The sequence below is a fragment of the Rhynchophorus ferrugineus genome, unplaced genomic scaffold (assembly GCF_030347505.1).
Source record: "Rhynchophorus ferrugineus isolate W39M unplaced genomic scaffold, kcgeb_rfMv2 rfM7, whole genome shotgun sequence".
Lineage (NCBI taxonomy): Eukaryota > Metazoa > Arthropoda > Insecta > Coleoptera > Curculionidae > Rhynchophorus > Rhynchophorus ferrugineus.
In genome coordinates this window covers 17,399,714-17,419,939 of record NW_027472586.1, presented here as the reverse complement: position 1 = coordinate 17,419,939, position 20,226 = coordinate 17,399,714, and the positions used below count along the sequence as shown (strand labels likewise).

The following is a 20,226-nucleotide window of genomic DNA, read 5'->3' as shown; positions in this document are numbered from 1 at the left end:
GATTAATATGTTTACCAACAGAGTAACAGCGGTTATTGAATGCAATAATTCTGGACGTCTCAAAAGCTTTTGACCGGGTATGACATTTGGGACTATTCTACGAAATGGGCAAATTGCTACCAAGAAATTATTGTGGACTGCTATCATATATGTTCGAAAGAGAATTTGGGGTCTCGCATGAAGGGTCATTCTCAACACTAAAATCTCCACAGCGTAGTGTTTTTCGACCACTCCTATATCTGCTCTCTACTGCTGATATACCAACAACAAAAGAAACGGTACTTAGAACATTTATAGACGACACAGTTATCATGGCATTAGATGTATTTCTGTCTAAGGCTGTAGAAAAAGTACAAGTAACGGCCAACAAGATCTACAAATTAACTGGAAGCTGAAAATTATGGCTTACAAGTTCCAAATCTGTCCATGTTAATTTTGCGTTACGGTGAAATGACAAAAACCTAATTATGTAACTTGATGGATGCCCGATCCTCAAGCAGAAGCAGCTAAATACAGCAAACATCACGTTAGAGAAAAAGCAGAGCAGATTAGACTCAAAGTCAAACAACTGTACTGGTTAGTCGGAAGATACTCTGAGCTAAACCTAAAATTAAAGAGATTGGTTTATCAGTCTCTAATAAAGCCAATTTGGGTTTATGGGGTGCAAATATGGGGTTGCACTATAACATTAAACCATCTAGTAATCCAACGCATCAATTCATGTAATTCTACGATTAATTACCAAAGATTATCGCTACGTAACCAACGAAGAGCTGCACGATGACCTCGAAATCAAATAGATACACGAAGTGATCCAAGATTTCGCCTTAAAACATGAAATAAGGTTGCTAAATCACAACAACGTAGAAGCAATACAGCTACTAGAGAACACGCAGGAAATCAGAAGATTGAAGCGAATCAAACCACACGAAATTGTTTAGTGCATAAGTATATTCTTAACTTTAGCTTAAGTTGATTAGTTTAATTTTATTTGGAAAATACATACTGAAGTATTAATCCCGTACTCGCCTTCCTTTTGTATTAATTTAAGTACAACAGAACAGTAATAATATATTAATATGTAAATTAAGATTGTACTAAGCATATCTAACGTAAGATGTAATTAATGAAAAAAATATATTTACCAGACGTTAAAAGTAAAGCAAATGTGTAATATAAAGGAATTAGAATTTATAATTTCACTACGGTAATACAGTTATGATAATATTGTTGGGGGTTAACTTGACCAATAATTTGCCAGAGTAAAACATTGATCAGAATTAAATATGTTAAATTAATTAGAATATAAATAAATTTTACCTTGCAGGTACATGTCGAGCTAAACAAGATCTATTACCCAGAACTAAAACTGACTAACAAACCTAAAAACAATACGTTTTTGTTTACACTTTCTAGCCGAGCTCACTGTTGTGTGAAAAAAAAACCAGAAAACAACCACGACAGCCAGTGGCATCGATGTAACCAGAGACAGTGGAAAAAACAACACATTTTTCTAATCATTTGAGCCTGGTCTCGATTCGTTTGTAAGGTCAGTTTGCAGGCTGCACATAATCGATTGAATATAATTAAAGAAAACATACCGGATTCATGACAACTGGCGCACATTTTCGTTGGTAATGATGAGACCGCGATGATGAATGAAATACATTTATTTTTAATGTTTAAAAGTGGGATTTATTTTATTTATTCTGATGTTGTGATAAGACATTGACGCACTATGGATAAAAATTACTTTATCTATTTGATATATTTTTAAAATATTTGATTACAATTTATATAATGTTCATGCCACCACATATGGGACAGTTTTTATATATATTTTTATAATTTCAAATTCGTTGTGTATTTAAATTTAATAATTTTTCCACGTTTAATTAAGTTGATTTAAATTGATATTTTAAGATTAGATTAGTGAAAAAGTAATTTCAGTTTTTCCTAATAGATGGTTTTAAAGCCACATATCTTCTGTAATACCCATAATATATTGTTATAGTATTAATATCATTGAATGGGAGTTTAAAATGTAAGAGTGTATGGAGTATTTCAGCTATTAAAGGTAGCGCCATTCATTTACCCAGTTAAATATTATTATGCTTTGAAAATGGAGATTATTTTGTCATGTTTTGCTATTTAACTTCAGAACAAGAAAAAAATAGCATAGACCATGGACAGTTGTGTAATTTTTAAGTGAACGCCAATGTGAGTATCGTTTTGCTCGCTTTCATTCCGGAAATTTTGATGTTAAAGATGAACAGCATGCAAGAAGAACAAATCACTGAAAGAGCCCAAAAAATATTGATGTAGACCGAAGTATGTCATTCCCCGACACCAGTACGGAACTAAGCACTGACAATAAAACAGTTTCGAAATATTCATTTAAGTTTAGGCGCGAAAAAAAAAATCAAAGTATTTGGGTCTCCATGAACTAAAAATGAAAGATTTAATGAACCGAGTTTCCATTCCATCCATAGCTAACATTTATGGGAGGGCTGCGATTGTGAAACCCTTTATAACGGAAACCAACGTCCAGCTGCGATACGTAATGATTGGAAGTCTGTATGGTTCGATGGCTCACCGTTGACATTCATTGTCGTTGGCATTCAGCTGGTCTTCTCATTCAGATTACTGCGAATGAATATCTCGAAATGCTGAAGTTGTTACGATAACTAGCCTATATAGCTACTAGCTATATGTTGCCGCCAAACAATTTCATATCATAAAATGATAATGCGGACATACACACAGTCAAAGATTCAATCTTGGTTTGAGGAGTATCAAAATATCGTCAAACGTCGTTCCTGCTCAGCCCAATCGCCACACCTCGATAAAACACAGCCCTTATGGGGAGTTCTACAGCATAGAATGAGAAGTAGAGCTCCCTCTCCCACATCATTGAAGCAATCTGCAGATGTTTTGGTAAAAGAATTGGATAACATTGCATCGAGACTATTCAGTCACTTTATGAACATATTCCTCAAAGAACTGCTTTATTTAAAACCAAATGGTGTGTCAACAACTTATTAATAAATAAATATTGTAGATATGTCAGCTGTTGTCCATTGTCCCTCTCTATTATTAGGTGTATGATTCAATTTCTTAAGATTATTTCTTAAAACTTTGAATTACATAAGTGGCAGTATATATGGACAAAATGAGGAATTACAAGTAAACGAGAGGTTGCTACAATGGATAAAACCAGCAACCGACGTAAAAAAGTTTCCATGTTGGACTGATGTGGACATGAGGACAAAACAGAAGACTACGAGGAAAGTATAGAATATTATATCAACCACTGGACATTGTAACTGATTAAGATCTCCACTAACACTATAATTTAATCTTAATATGATCAATTTTATTATCTATTTACCGACGAAATAATATTTTATAGTTGTATATATAAATTAACTAAAGACTTCCACATAATTACGATTATTCAATGAGATAATTAACATGAGGCATAAAAGTGTGTATATAAAACAATTTACCTGTTATTCCTTGTATTGGCATTCTAATATCTTTAACTAAAACTTTAAGCAACAAAAGTTCAAAAGTTTCAGTGAATTAATGAAATGTAGTAAATAAAATATTGAATGTTGTCCGCAGTGCGGTCCACATCAAAATGATAATACAACAAAAACTTGTAGACATGAGTATTAATATAGTTGCGTGTTAATATATAATATCGTATGACAAAACAACATCAAAATATAGAAATTACTAGTAAAACTACTGCCATAGGAAATTAATTTAGACAAAAATTGGCAAAAATGACATAAAAAAGGGCACGAGTTAATGAAGCATGTTAATCACATTAAATAATTAGAATTATATATACATTATATATATATATATATATATATATATATATATATATATATAATATAAATATATATATATAAGGACTATATAAAACCATAAATGACACAAAGAAAATATGCAGAAGATAAAATTTAACTAACTACATAATTTGCATAGATGGAACATAGGACAAATAGAAATAATTATGAATTATAAACGGTAAAATTATAATCATTTTAAAGCATTAATAAATATTAAGATGTTTAATGATTATTTGAATTATTAGGATAATTTACTTTACATAAGTTTTAGAAAGTCAATAGTTAATTTAATGATTGTAAATACACCCGTTTAATATATATTTCCAAATTGTAAAAAATAAATAACCACACTGTGCTCGTTGTTGTTTCAATATACATGCTGAAGTCATTATACAGTTTTAATATACTAACATGTATGAATTCATTTATTATTCCATATTTATGTTCATAACATAAAAGTGAATTATGATATATAGTTCGGTCCCGACCTTCATAGAGTCAAGACGTGTTTTTTCCTTCCCAAAAACGAGTCTCTGTAAATATCAAATAAAAATACATCTATATTTTTTTACGGTCAACTTCGGTTAACGGTTTCAAAGAACTTCCAGGTACGGGATACGGCCAACCCAAAGAGAAGTAAATACGTACTCTCAAATAAAGGACGTTTCATGTTTTCCAAAAAGGAAAAAAGTGAAAGTTAGTGAACAAAACATTTTATTATAACAGTACAACATAATGGATTTGAATATATTACTGAAATAAAACGAAGTATTAAGAGCGAATAACGAGCGTCTGAACCAACAACTGTTGCAATTATCTAAGGATATGGCTGCTATCCATTTGCAACTGCAAAGTCACATGAAAGGTAAACCAAAATGGCACACTAATTATGCAGAAGACTACTACACTGATGTAGACGAACTAGCAGTAGAGGTAGGGAAACAGTCTGACTGGACCGAAGTAACAAACAATAAGAATAAAAAGAGGAAGAAGTCAGAGATCACAAAAAGTGCTATAAACATTTAAAAAAAAGAAGCAAGAAGACAAAGTCCCTCTGCCCCCTCTGATCAAGGTGAGCAATGTTGGCAATTTTAATTTATTTAGATCACAAATAAAGGGAGCAGCCACTGACCGAGTGCAGATTAAAGCTTTGTCTAACGATGATATTAACATAACTCTTAGTAATGAAACGGATTACCGGAATGTAAAAAAGCATCTTATTGAGATGAAGAAAAAAAATTCATTCAATAAATTCGAATACCACACTTTTCAGTTAAAAAGTGATAAGTGGTATAGAGTAGTCATTAGAGGATTACCGTCCACAACAAATCGAGACGATATTAAATCGGAATTACGGGCTTGCGGGCACGAAGTGGTGACCGTCACGCCTATAGCGAAAAAGAAAATTAGTGTAAAAGGTGAAAAACAAATTAAAACTTTAAAAAACGGGTTTATGGTGCTTACTAGACACTACACCCCAGCGAACGGGCTCGAGGCGGAACAGCTTCAATAATTAAATAAAATATACAACATTTCGAACAGGAAGAGATTAAAAATGAAGAAATACAAGCTACGATAATTAGTATCGAAAAAAAACGGGGCTGAAATAAATATTGGCGCTCTATATTGTCCACCAAGAAATAAAATGGGACAACCACAATATAAAGATATATTTTCAAAATTAGGCCCAAGATTTATTATTAGTGAAGACTTTAATGTTAAACATACAGCTTGAGGTTCACGAATAATAACACCTGGAAAAGGAAACGAATTAATCAAAGCCATTAACCTTACAAATTGTAAATATTAGTCAGGGCGCGAACCCACTTAATGGCCCACCGACAGTAATAAAGTCCCAGACCTGCTGGATTTCTTTATTACAAAAGGCATCTCATTAAATAAAATTAGTACAGGAAGCTTGTGCGATCTAACATCTGATCATTCTCCAGTATTGTTAACACTGGGCGCGACATTCCTAAGAAAAATAAAACAGCCTAATCTTACCAACAAATATACTGACTGGGATATATTCAGATTAATACTGCAGGAACAAATCATTTAAAAATTAAGACTTAAAATTATAGATGATCTTGAGCAACAAACCAAAAATAAAACAAATTGGGTCAGCTGCAAAAGATGCTACCCCAATAGCAAGAGAGAAATCAGAATATCAAGTAATTTACCCCTTCGCAATTAGAGAAATAATAAAAGAAAGGCGAAAAGCAGCTAGAATAGTGGCACAGAGACATAAATTCTGCAAACAAAACTACTTTTAATAGAATTAGTAATCAGACGAATCAAAATATGAGAGAATATAAATAGAATTGCTTTCAAAAGTATGTAAGTGAATTAAGCCCACAAGCAGTCAGAGATTATTAGCTATGAAAAGCGACTCGAAGATTTCGAAGACCAATTATTCGAGTACCACCAATTAAAAATGATCGAAATGAATGGATTCGACGCGACAATTAAACAGCTGAATTGTTCGCACAATACTTAGCTAACATATTTCAACCTGATGATATAGAATCTACCATGGATACATCTACTGTTTATCAACCCGATGTAGATCTAAATCTAATTTCTCTACTGGAAGTTGCCACTGAAATTGATAACCTCAATCCTAAAAAGGCACCTGGTATAGATACCATTTCACCTGGATTATTGAAAGAACTGCCACGAAAAGCAATCATCATGTTGACATATATATTTAATGTATGTTTAAGGCTGAAACATGTTCCGGAATGCTTTAAGGTGGCACAAATAATTATGCTCAAAAAAACTGACAAACCTGCAGAACATGTCCAATCTTACAGGCCTATTTCTCTACTACCTGCAATATCAAAGCTATTTGAGAAACTAATATTTAAACGTGTTAAACATTTGGTAATAATAGCTGTTTTCCAGTTTGGTTTTCGAAATCACCATTCAACCAACCACCAATCACCAATTGATCAGTGCACAGAGTAACTGCGGCTACTGAAAGAGCGTTTGAGGAAAAGAAATACTGCCCTGCAATATTCCTGGATGTCTCACAAGCTTTTCGGGTTTGGCATTTGGGAATAATCTGTAAGATGAGCAAATTGTTACCGCGTAACTATTGTCAATTTCTGGAGTTATATTTATTCGGAAGAGAATTTGAGTATCGCACGAAATGCCGTTCTCGACATTTAAAACTATTTCGGCTGGAGTTCCACAAGGTAGCGTCTTAGGACCTCTCCTGTATCTGCTCGACACTGCTGGCATTCCAACAACAAAAGAAACACCTTTGCTGACGACACAATTATTATGGCAAAAGTTATATCTCTGCCTAGGGCAATAGAAAAAGTGTAAGTGGCAGGCAACAAAATCTACAAATGGACGAAAGTTTGGAAAATTCAACTTAATAACTCCAAATCTGTCCACATTAATTTTGCATTGCGGCGACATAATAAAAACTTAATTATATCACTCAATGGATGAAAATTCATCAAGAAGAATCAGCTAAATTTCTTGGAATCCATCTTGACGGTAGATTAAATTGGAAACATCACGTTAGCCAAAAAGCAAAACACATTAGAACTAAAATAAAACAACTATACTGGTTAGTCGGAAGATACTCTCAACTTGATCTAAAATCAAAGAGGTTGATCTATAATACATTTATAAAGGTAATTTGGACCTATGGGGTGCAAGTATGTGGTTGCACTAAAAATTGAAATCAACTAGTCACCCAACGCTGTCAAAACAAGGTTCTTCGATTGATTACCAATGCATATCGCTATGTAACCAACAAAGAACTGCACGATGATCTGGAAATCAAATGGATATGCGCAGTTATCCAAGATTTTGCATTGAAACACGAAAGAAATTTACTAAATCATACTAACGTGGAAGCAATACAACTGCTGGACAGCGCACAGGATGTCAGGAGATTGAAGCGAATAAAACCATACGAACTTATAAAAAGTGTAGACATTTAGTGTAAGCTATAGCTATAAGTTATTATAATTTTATAATTGAGAAATACATATTGATGTATTTTCTCGCACTCGTTTTCCTTGTTAATTAATCCAAGTACATAGGAAAAGTAGTAATATGTTAATTGTAAATTAAAATTTTACTAAGCGTATCTAATAAAGATGTTATAAAAAAATTTATGATATATTGTTATAATGTTCAGTGGTATGTAGTAATGTAAACTTATCAATACTTTGTTGATTATTGAAACTTATTGGAAATTATATTTAATTAAATGTCATTTAAAAGTAATTAGTTGGTGTTAATTCTTGAAGTAATTTTCATATATTATATTATACAAATATTTATTATTTTTATTAATGTTATATATTATCTTAAAACTATTCCTTTTACTCTGTTGTGAGTGACATATGATTAATTTAATAAATTCGACCACAGGGAAGTCACTAGTGTCTATTATTATATAACATAATTAAGAGTAATAATGGAAGCTATACAGTTATAGTATAAAATATTGGTTAAATTTCATTCACCATATTGACATGAAAAATAAAGATTGAAAAAATTACCTTCGAATTTCTCATATAGCTTAAAGTCCAGTTTTTCAGGCACGAATTTAGGTCGTTGTAGACGGGATTCCAGTTCCGACCGAGTTAAAGACGGTGCTTTTTGCAGGTTGTTATAATTATCCGATATGGTGTTAACATCCAATGGTACAGACATGTGCCTGCGATATGTAGGTGCCGCATCTGCAATATAAATGGCTATGAGAAACGCCCCCCTAAAGAATTTATTTTGTTGCGATAAGAAAGTATCATTTTAAAATTAGTTACTAGTGGGCGTTACTAAAATTTGCTTGCAATTAGATACAGTGAATCCCTAAATAGATATTGTAACTGGGGATGATTAACAAATATAAATATTAAATCACTTAAATTAGGTATACACAGTATAAATGGAGAAACTTTTAAATAATATGAAGATATATACAACTATGGAATACAATTCGTTTATATTTCAAAAACAATGTTTATTATATAAACAATTCTTTCATTTGCTATATATTTGGAGTCATTACCATGGTTAATTTGAAACCAAAGGTCAATGTTACTCTACAGCTAGAGCAGTATTATAAACTGTAATGTTGTCACTAATATGGTTGAAAGTTGATATTGCATATTTATATTCCAATATTCTTTTAGTTTGAAGCTTAACCTACTTTATTTATTCCGATTCAGAACTACTACTTCTTCCATTAACCTGAAGTATTTCACATATAATTTCTGTTAAGATATGTGTCTTCCAATTGATCAAATATTATTTTAATTTGATGCCTTTCGTTTTTTCACTACGGAATAAAATTTTTAATAAATTTTTTTACGAAGCATTGGAAGAGAAACAAGCTTTCAAGAAAAGAAGACAAGTTGACGTTAGATTGGCAATCGTTCCACAGTTCCTGAACATAGTTTAATGGAGTTTGGTTAAAAGCATAGCAATTCAGACTATAAATTTATTAATGATGGTTTAAAATTTCTTAAATTGAACTTATTGCTTTGAAAAACACCACGTTTATTTTGGCACAACCAATTGCGGGTGTAAGGACACCAAAGGTGGACTAAAGTTGCCGTGAATTAACCTAATGTATTGCAATTTGTGCAGAAGCTGGTAGTTCAGGGTTCATGGTCAATAAAGGCGGATTGCGTTAGCTCAAATGCCCAACCGTGGGCTATTCGCAATTAGAGATACTATATCTAGGTAAACCATTCCATATTACGAAAATTTGAGATAAAAGTTTTGTTTTAAACCCTCGACATTTGATAACTTCTACAACTACCATCTAATGGTAGAAAATTTAAAAAAGATGATTAATATTGAAGGTTCTGTTTAAATAAATCCTACTATAAGTACTAGAGAGTATAAGATAGCGGAGATGATAAAAGATAGATAAATAGTTCCGCTTCAACAACATTAAAATAAATTAAATTATTAAAAAGTTTTACAAAAAAAATGTGCACATTCAGTGTTGGAAGGTATTAAAAAGAAAAACTATATAAAATTTTAAATAATACAACAATTTGTTTAATTGCTTGAAATAACTGGAACCAAAGTTTTTCTTGTTTTTACTATTTTTCTTCTTGTTGGAATAAATAAGCTAGAAATAAATAGAAGAGAGATCTATTTATCTGTGATTCAGATTATTTATTAGAACTGCATAGGACACCGCTAAAAAAGACGTCTATCTTTTATATGGTGTAGACAACATTTCAGTGGAAACGTACTATATTAATATGCATGAAATTGGCCTTTCCTTAACTTTTTAGGTTATTTAACAACTGTCTTCAACAAATAGCTATTAAATAGAATGAAATGCGCATGTGCAGACTCAGAAGACTTTATTTAATTTGAAATTTTTATAACAAGAACGTAATTATAGTATGAACCATTTATAAGTTGGATATCAAAATTCTAGATAATGAGATTCCTCACATAATCTATTAGAGGTGTTGATATCAATAAAAAACATTGTACTTATGTATATGACATATTTGATACATGAAGAGCAGATTATTGAGCTTTGTGCTTTGTCATTTTTTAAATAAAATTAAGACAAATAACTTCGGCTTGTAATATTCTAAAGTGTATAAATCATGAAAGTATCATTAAAATTTAAATAGGAAATATAAGACTTGTGTTGCAGTGTATAACTTATCTTTAAATGTTTTTGAAGACGTTTTGGTAAAACAAATTTTTCCCATCTTCATGTATATGTCAAATTACCTTTAATTATTATTAAATTAACATTTTTTCCTGTAGTATAAGAAAAGGAGTTTGAAATACCATTTAAAATAGCGATTCAAATAAATTACCAGTGACAAAAAAATTTAATTACTTATCAAAAGGTCATCGACCTATACTATTACCAAAAAGGTTGAAATACTTACTATTTTGAACTCTTTTACTGTTTTCTTTATCATCTTTGTCGTAAAATACTGCTTCATCCATGTGGTCTTCATCATCAAGCTCATTTTGCTCGTTCTCGGTAATTTCCACCACGCCGCTAGAGAAACCTGTGCCATCCTGCTCCAAACTGATCTGAGAAGTTTTTGATACCCCTAATTTACTGAGCTTCGTAACTTTTTCCTAGACGAGTGGAGATTTAGTAAAAATATTGATATGGAACGTTTTAAGATAGTCACCTGGTCTACCCTGGCTCGGTACTCGTTCAATTTGAAGCTGTTCAGCGGCTGGAACACTTCGTTAAAGAATCCATTCTCCTGTTTCTCGTCCGTATTCAATGTAACGGGCATAGTTTCGTCATCAGTCGGGGCCGAAGTTGATACCGAGTCGGGTTTGTCATTCTCGGACGAAATGATGCGATCTTGGTTGAATGCCGCTGGACTGAGCGCTAGCGTGAAGTGAGATTCCGAACTGAAACGACGAGGGTCTGGTGAGTATTGATAAGCGTTCCCGATGTTCCACAAGATGAATACAAATTACTAAGACCGCTGGTGAAATGCGGGCCAGTTAACTCAATTACAAACAGTCATCATGTGCGTTAATTCTTGTGGTTTTATCGATTATTTTGGCATTAGTAAATATATATCAATATTATTCATTACTGTCTTTAACGTAGAATAAAAGAATAGTCGTAAAATACCGGTATATGTTGTAATAGAATATAAGTAATAATTGAATTATTGAACTAAAAACAAACTTATTGAACATTAAATATTCTATAAGACCCGTAAATATTAATGAAGTGATATTGATTACAGTGCTAGTGAATTCATTTTAATTAAAAATTGAATAGGATATGAAATACATTATATTACAGTGGCAATTTTTATGGCTATTAGAAGCTTACATGTATCATGACAATTTAACTTTAAAAAGGCACTTATTAATAAAAACTGGCACCATAATACATGAACTAAAAAGTATCGGGCCTAACACATTATCGTTTTTTCAGTCAATATTAACCTCCGAAAAAAAGCTGTTAAAATTTCATGATTTCTACTCATAAGTTTGTGAGTTATTGTGCTAAGAGTACTTTTGTTATTTTCAAAATAATAGATCAAAAACAATTTCGTGTGTTCATTTTACACTGCTTCTTGATGGGAAAAATACTGTTCAGGCGAGCCAGTGGCTTGAAAAGTGTTACAAGGACTCGGCTCCATCATCTACGTGACCGTAGAGACAACGATGATGCAGAACGCAGTGGACGTCCAAATGAGGTGGTAACATCAGAAAATATTAAAAAAATCTACAAAATCGTTTTAAATGATTGAAAAGCGAAGCGTGAGTTCGCTAACATCGTAAAGATATCAAAATGACGTCTTCGTTTTATATTGCATGAGCATTTAACCATGAGAAAGCTCTATTCAAAGTGGGTGCCGCGTTTGCTCATTGTTGACTAAAAACAAGAACGTGTTGATGATTCTGAGTAGTGTTTGGCCATGTTTAAACGTAACAAACCGGAATTTTTGCGTCGATATGTGACAATGGATGAAACATTGATTCATCACTTCACTCCGGAATCTAAACGATGGTCATTTGAATGGACACCAACTGGTGACAGGCCTATTTTGAGGCAAAATATATATCGTTCTACATATGTGGTATTGAAATGATAGAGCGGCCCTAGAATGATTGTCTGTTTCTTGTGGGAGATTACATTGATGAATAAAGCCAATTTTAAACAAAAAATATATGTTTTCTTTGTTACGCCAGGGACTTTTCAGCCCATGTGTTATATATTAACCAAAATATTTTTCTAATTTTCTACACCTTTTATTAGATGTTTCTGGCAATACCGTATTAAAAGGAATTTCGATTCAGTGAATAAAGAATCGGATCCATATTCCAGCGAAACCATGTATTGATCTGAAAAAGTGGTAATCATAAGGCTCTATGACTGGTGAGTTTACACCAATTCTTTACATATTTGAGCTAGTTTTCTTGAAGAATAAATCTTGCAATTAGTTGTCTTCGAAGTTTTCGGTCCTCCAAAATTTTCTTTATCATATATATCAAAATTAGCACTTCTAAATCGTCGAAAGCAAAACTAGTAATTGGAATATGGCCGAACAACATCACCATAAGTTTCTAAACATATTTCATGGGCTTTCCTTCAAGCAGATTTCTTTAACTCATACAATAAAAGTCATGGATGCCAAAAATACAATTCATTCCATAATTAGCATCTGTAAGTACATGGTGAATAACTTTATAAAACTAAAAAAAAACACAAACAAGTTAGGTTAGGTTGTTTAGCTATTGTTTATATTGATTATTTATATTTAATTTTATTATGAATATATATTTTTATCATTTCTGTGTACATATCAAATAAAAATAATGAATATTAAAATTTTGCCATATTTAATTTACTAAAGTGAACCTGAATGAAAAGTTTATTTCATTGTCAATAATCAAATTTTTAAAAAAATTTGGAACATAAAAATGAAGAATTGCTCATTATCTGATGAATCTGTGTTAAAATTTATTAAAATATACTTTTTATTTTTTGAGTTATTCAAGTGTTCATCAAGTCACAGTAGGTATTTAGTGGATATATTTATTTTTCGACCATCCCATGTGTGGTTTAAATCACAAATATAGCTCTTTTAACGATTTACAGAGTCATTAAGATGAAAACGAGCTTGCAACGAATTCCTTTCCCTTGGTATGGGCATTAAGATTCATTTCTCCAGAATTGAAATTGTAAGCATGGATCCTTAGTAAACATACTAGAGGGATTCTTGAAACTTAAAATTATTATCCACATTACTCAGAATCCTCACACTGATTTGGATTTAATATGATCAACCTGTTAATAAAGGTTTAACTTCACCAATTGATTCAGCATTCCGATTTTAGTAATTACTTTCTGTACAGTTAATGAAATTGACTCAATATTGCGACTATAATTTGTATAAAATTTTCAAACTGTATGTTAATTATTTTTCAAATAGTGATGAACAGTGAAAACATGTTTTTGTATTATATTAAATATTTATACTAGTGGTAATTAATTATTAAATTGTTTTGTTAAATATTCATTACGCATGATGTTGGTAGTGGTCGTAACTTTGAACATTGGCCTTTTAAATTTATATGAATTAATTGTTTTTTTCAAACAAAAGCTACATATCATAATGAAAATGAAGAGCATCATTAAATATTTATGTAACAAACGTTTTACTTTCCATTTTCTTCATTTTTAAAATATAATTTACATCGTTTAGAGCACTACATCTTCGAAGGACTAATATTTGAAACTGTTAATAATAATTAACAATTTTGTAACAACGTATTAATGAAGTTTGAAGAGCAGGTTTCGTGCATAGTATCATCACTTCTTGTAAAATAGGAATACTAAATTTGTTTAATTGAAACTATTTAAGTATAACGTTTATTATATTTTCGAGAATATCCTAATTAGCTAAATATTTTAGTTAATTATCGTAATCTTTTATACTTCACGATTTATTTTAATATTATTGTTATTGTTGCAAAAATGTAAATAACCAACAAACTACAAAAACATATATATTGTATGCAGTATGCACCATTTAACATTTTGTTCTGAAAAAATATTTAAGAATTAATTTTAAAATTATTTAGCAGTTTAATAATTTATTACATTTACCTTCCTCTCACTTCAATATTTACTAAATAATACCAAATACTAACTACAGTTTCCTAATTTTCTTCACTGACATTTATGCAAAATAACACACACCTCACAAACTAATTATCACTGTCTTCTGCACTATGCAAATGAAATCGGCTATGGTATCATGAAATTTTGTTTATTTGATTTCCAGTAAGTGTTTATTATTATTTTTGAGTACGACATGGGGGTTCTGACGATATTTGTAGTCGGTATTTGATGTTGTGTTTGTACACTGAGGATGAATAAAATCAGCGGTCGAGTAGTTCTTGTTCGATGTTGTCATATTTATTTTAATATATTAATATATATGGATTTATTGGGTCTTTATATTATAACGTTCAAAATGAAGTTGTCGATATGCCGAAGAAACGCCAGTATTAGTGATTCTATTATGTTAGTGATCTTGAGATTCTTTTAAATTTTAGTTTTTACTTAAAAATATATTATCAGTAATTTTTAGTACGTAGTGATTTAGATTAAGATTGCCAAATGATTGCGGAATAAGGCGGATATCAGAGGGGATATAGAAGATATCTTAAGGAACTCGTAAGTTCGTTATGGTGATGAGGGTTTAACCACATTTGTCATACTTTTTTAAAGGGTGGTTGCAATGTGTGGAGGCCTATAAGTAGCAATTGCGTTTTAATAAAAAATATATATTACTTTAGAAAGATGAGGAAAGAATCTTGATCAATTTGTGTACGTGCTAAGCTCTTGTTAAATATTGCTTACTAATGAGGTTTGTTTCATTCACATAAGTTATTTAGCCTAATATAGCATTATTTTGCTGTCACATCCTTTTTTTGTCTAAATTGTTACTTTATTTGTTTTATTTATCATCCACTAAAGTAAATAATATATAATTATTTCATGAATTATTCAATTAACCAATAAACATTTACACAGTGCATAAATAGCAAGGAAATTGGTGGTTTTCACCTTTATAGCTAATATATGATACTAGGAAACGTGTATAATAGATATAAGCCTTAGCTTGAATAGTTATGTAGAAATAACTATAAAACAATTAACTACGCGTACATAAAATGGTCGTATGACAAACATTAACAATATCGTTTTTAAAATAGTTGAATATTAAATATTTGAGTTAATTCTTGGCAAAATATGGTATGTGTAACACACGCTGTTTCATCTAAAATATCGTTTACCACAAAACGGCGGATATTAAGAATCTACTCCAACATTTTATTTAATTAAAGAGCAAGTAATAATTATCTATTTATCATCTATTTTTTGTGAGGTGGACATTTTGCAATTTGACTTTTAATAAAGCATTTTTGATCAAAATTGCGTAATAGATTAAAATTAAATTAAACTTTATTATTTTATATATTACACTATAATATAATTAATTAAAATAAAATATTATATGTTACATAAAGAATAAGGTTTATAAAATTAATTCAAGTATTGATATAAAAGATATAGATATAATTGCTTGCGTTTTGAAAAAAGTTTTTAATAAACGAACAGTTCAAATGTTCTAGAAAATTTCTATGTTGAGAACTATTCGCTTGTTAGGTAATTTTAGTTATAATGTTTATTTGAATACGTTGCCCTCTGTAAGTTAATAAATGTTACAGATAATAATATAATTCATATCTCACGGATATTCTTTTTCCCATGCAATATTAAAATAGTTATTAATAATATTATAATATATATACCTGGTTGTTCTGCAGACTTCCGTGCTATCCGGCACTTTAGGCGAGGATTCTTTCTCCGGGTTCAACCGTATGTGAACGGTTCCATCCTCTGGAACCACACTGGTCCACTCTTCGGTCTTGGCCCCTTTTTTACCACCCAACAATCTCATTTTTGAACGATTTCCCGTCTTTTGCCCACTTTTGGAGGCTGATTTGCCACCTTCGACGGTCTGAAGGTTCCCCATGGTTTAAGATGTCGAGCCTACCGTATGTTTATTGTCCATTTCCTATAAATCGAGGATTAAAACATCAATTAAACTAGTTTTACCGACAATAATAAACATCCTACGTTAATTGACATCGACGATAACGATTTAATTGTTTAATTGATATGGCAATAAGAGAAAAATCGCAAAAACGCAAACTTACCGTTGTGTGGTGGAGTTATATGTCCGAGAAACTTGAGCGATAACACTAACATTTCGGGTCGTTTATGTTGTCAGAAATTAAAAAACAAAAATAAAATCAAACGAACGGGGTCCGGAATTGTTTGTTTCTTTCTAGCCGAAACTCGACATTTTCGTTTTCGAACACCCTCCTAACATGTAAAGAGCGACGCATTTACTGTGAAATAAAGGTTTTTCATTAGAAGCAACGATACGCAACCGATTTTTAGTTTCATTTTAACACGGTACGATTAATGCCGTTCCAGTTCAGGACATATCCGACGTATTGTGCGATTCCAACACTAGACAAAAGCGACCAGACAGTGCGTCGCGGCGTTGCCGCGTTTCTTGCTAGTAAGATTTTGACAGAATTTCTATTAATATGGTGATGAGAATTTTATCGCTGGTAAACAATATATACTGTTTCACTTCATTTAATGATTCACGTTTATTCTTTAAAGTTATCTCCTCATTTCTGCACTTTGATTTTATGTATCATTTCCTGTACGATTTATTTTAGGTTATCTAGTTTTTCATGTGTCATCATGCATTTCTTGTTTCTTTGTTTTCCTTATGCGTATTTCTATTGTTTAAAATAAAATTGAGGTCAATTATAAACATCCATACTATTACATTTCTCTTTACTGTATTAGTCTGAATTATTTAAAATAAAATATTGAATAATTTCTTGTAATTTTTTTTCAAATTTAGTTATTGTAGATATAAATTATAGGATAAAAATAAGCAATGAAAATCATTCACTAATTAAATAACAGTTGAATAAATAATGATGTGTATAAAAGAAAAGGTAGTTAAAACGCAACAATAAGCAAAGTAGCAATTGTCAATTTCTTTTAACGAGGAAAAAGTTATGTATTCTGGCATGCTGGAAATGAAAATATACAGAAAAATTCCAGGACGTCAATATTTATTGAAATGCAATTAAGATCCAATACGATACAGTATTCAATACACCAAAAAGAAGCCTTAAAAACAGTTTAGCTTGACAACGGCGTTTTTCATGCTTCCATTTTTACTTGTAGGTCATTCCATACACCTCAAAGAAACCTACGAGGACTAGGAAAAAACTAGCAAAACATGAAAATTATGGTAGACAGGTGTACGGCAACTTTAAATTTTGTGTATATTGCTCGGACAACAGGCTGCGTTTACCAAATTCCTTTGCATTTTGTGCCTATGGGATAGCAGGTATCTAACAAATCATCGGACCAAGAAGAGACGCCCAGGGAGCTTATAGCTAGTAAAAGGTTCATCCTATAAGAAACATTAGCATATCCGCATAAAGTTCTTTTACCGTCACTGCACATGCAGTTGGGATTGATGAAACAATTTATAAAATCACTTCCCAAAGGTAGAGAATGGATCAGAAGCAAAGGTAAAGGAAGGTGTTTTCTTCGGACCAGGCTAGATGGCTTTTGACTAACCCACAAGTGGAATGCCTTGAGGAGGTCATAGGGAAATTTCTAGGCTGTCATACAAGATCGTAACTATAAACAAATTGTTAAAGCCATGGTAAAGTATTTCAGGCTTAAGGTTGCCTAATGAGTTCAAAAGTATACTTTTGATTTCCGTATCGACTAATTTCCGGAAAATTTAGGAGATGTGGATGAAGAGCAAGGTGAACGATTTTACCAGGACAATAAAAAGATGGAGAGAAGATTCAGATTCTATCCTCAAACGGAAATGTACAAAGATGAGCCTTTCTGGGAAAAAGAAAAGGGTTTAGTATATGATGATAGTGTATATATATTAGATAAAATATATGCATCGTTAATGGTTTGTAAATGAAATAATATTTTTAAAAGTCTATTTTCATTTATTTTAATGTTATTTTAACTCATTTAACATAATTACCGAAATTATCAAGAAACGTGTCGTCCTATAACAAAAATGAAAAACATGAAAATTATGTCACAAAATCTAAATTTTAAACAAACTCTTTGACATTTTTATTCATTTTTTTATATTGTTCAATAATTTATTGTAAATATTTTTTAATTATTATTAATTTAAGTATAAATAATAGAAATATAAAAAAGGCAGAATAAAAATCATTCGTTAATCAAAAGAAAGCTGAATTAATCAAGCATTAATATAAAACAAAGCGCAGTTGAAAATATAAGTAACATTTTCTATCAAAGAAAGAAAGTTATAACATACATATGTGTATATATATACACATGTATTTGTAGATTAACTATAACAATAAAAACTACGATATAATGAAATGATCTCTCAATATCATTTAAATCTTCTATTATAAAATAACTTACTATAAAATGTTCAGGATTTATTCCATATTTCATTAAGTCTCCGACACTAATTGATTCTTATTGATCTAAAATATTTGATTATTGTTTTGAAGGTTTTGATTTGTCATATGACGTATTAAAAGTCACCGCTTTGAACACCAACACTAAACATACCACTAATTATTACCTATTTATAATATAATAGTTATTCCATTTATGTAAAAATAAAATATTTTTTTATTAGCAAAAAAAAATAAAACTGGCAACCTCGAGCATTAAAATCGATAAGGGTTGAAAGTAGCGGTGGGGCTGTATTAGATATAAATTTGACGTACCCTCCCACGCTATCTTTCTCTTTTTACCTTATTTCTGTAGCAGTGGTAAGATATTTAATGGCAAAAATGTACAATAAATTATACGAGAATATACATACACATTTTTCGATGGTACATCTACTGCGGATAAACACTGACTAAAAGCAAAAATAGTATGTAGATAAATAATCGTAACTAAAAATAAACATTACATTTTATTTTAATCGATGTGTCCATGTCCATCACATTTACATTTAAACACAATCAGTGAATCTGTATTATATGGTTCATCGGGAAAGACTTGACAGTGATAATGAGCAGTCGTGTTATGTGTATATTTTTGATACGAATATAAACAAATCCGGTATCTCACAACGTCCTTGGTCCTATTTTATTATTAATAAACCTTATATTTGGTTTGATTTGTAGTAGATGGTGAAAAAATATGTATTAATATGCGAAATGAAAAATTTGAATTCCTTTTTAAGAATACTGCCTGTTTAAAAGTAATTGAAGAAGAAACACAGAAACCTGATATTTATGTTACATCATGTAATAGTCTTGACTAGAAAGACTCTGTGTTTTTGTTATTATGTAAAATTAAATTAAAAATTAAGCGATTAGGATCGTTTTGTGTTCGTGGTTCAACAGTCATCACTCTCTTCCCTAAATAAAATAATGTTTGACGTGAAATAAAAGTTTTTGCTTTTAAACAAAATATAATACTAACAATAATGAATAGAAAAATTATAACTGTTGTTGATTTCTGTAGAAATAAAAGCACAACATTTGAAAAATAATAATATTAAGTCAAACGCCAATCAAGAAGAACAAGAAGTAATAATTACAATAAAGGATAGAAAAACTACAACTGTATTTATTAGGATTTTTATAGAAATAAAACACAAAATTTGTAACATCGTAATATTAAACTAAACACCTATCAGTAGCGTTGTGAAACATGATATTATGTTGACTAGCATTTCCTAACCATTATTTCTACATTGCGCCATTGGAATACTAT

At 30.9% G+C, this 20,226-nt stretch overlaps 1 protein-coding gene across 4 annotated transcripts in view; it reads right to left on the bottom strand.

Moving 5' to 3' along the window:
- Nucleotides 1-19,452, bottom strand: part of capu (formin protein cappuccino) — a 44,390-nt gene extending 24,938 nt beyond the window's left edge. For 2 of the 4 annotated variants that reach the window (XM_076409630.1, XM_076409632.1), the window contains exons 1-6: nucleotides 19,415-19,452; nucleotides 19,322-19,360; nucleotides 16,191-16,456; nucleotides 11,021-11,252; nucleotides 10,766-10,964; nucleotides 8,393-8,572 (exon numbers count right to left, since the gene is read on the bottom strand). In XM_076409630.1, coding sequence (XP_076265745.1) covers nucleotides 8,393-8,572; nucleotides 10,766-10,964; nucleotides 11,021-11,252; nucleotides 16,191-16,414 — 835 coding nt within the window. In that variant the 5' untranslated portion in view covers nucleotides 16,415-16,456; nucleotides 19,322-19,360; nucleotides 19,415-19,452. Of the gene's footprint in view, nucleotides 1-8,392; nucleotides 8,573-10,765; nucleotides 10,965-11,020; nucleotides 11,253-16,190; nucleotides 16,457-16,598; nucleotides 16,907-19,321; nucleotides 19,361-19,414 lie in introns of those variants that run through there. The other 2 variants (XM_076409629.1, XM_076409631.1) reach the window with 1 other exon arrangement.
- Between the last annotated feature and the right edge of the window lie 774 nt (nucleotides 19,453-20,226).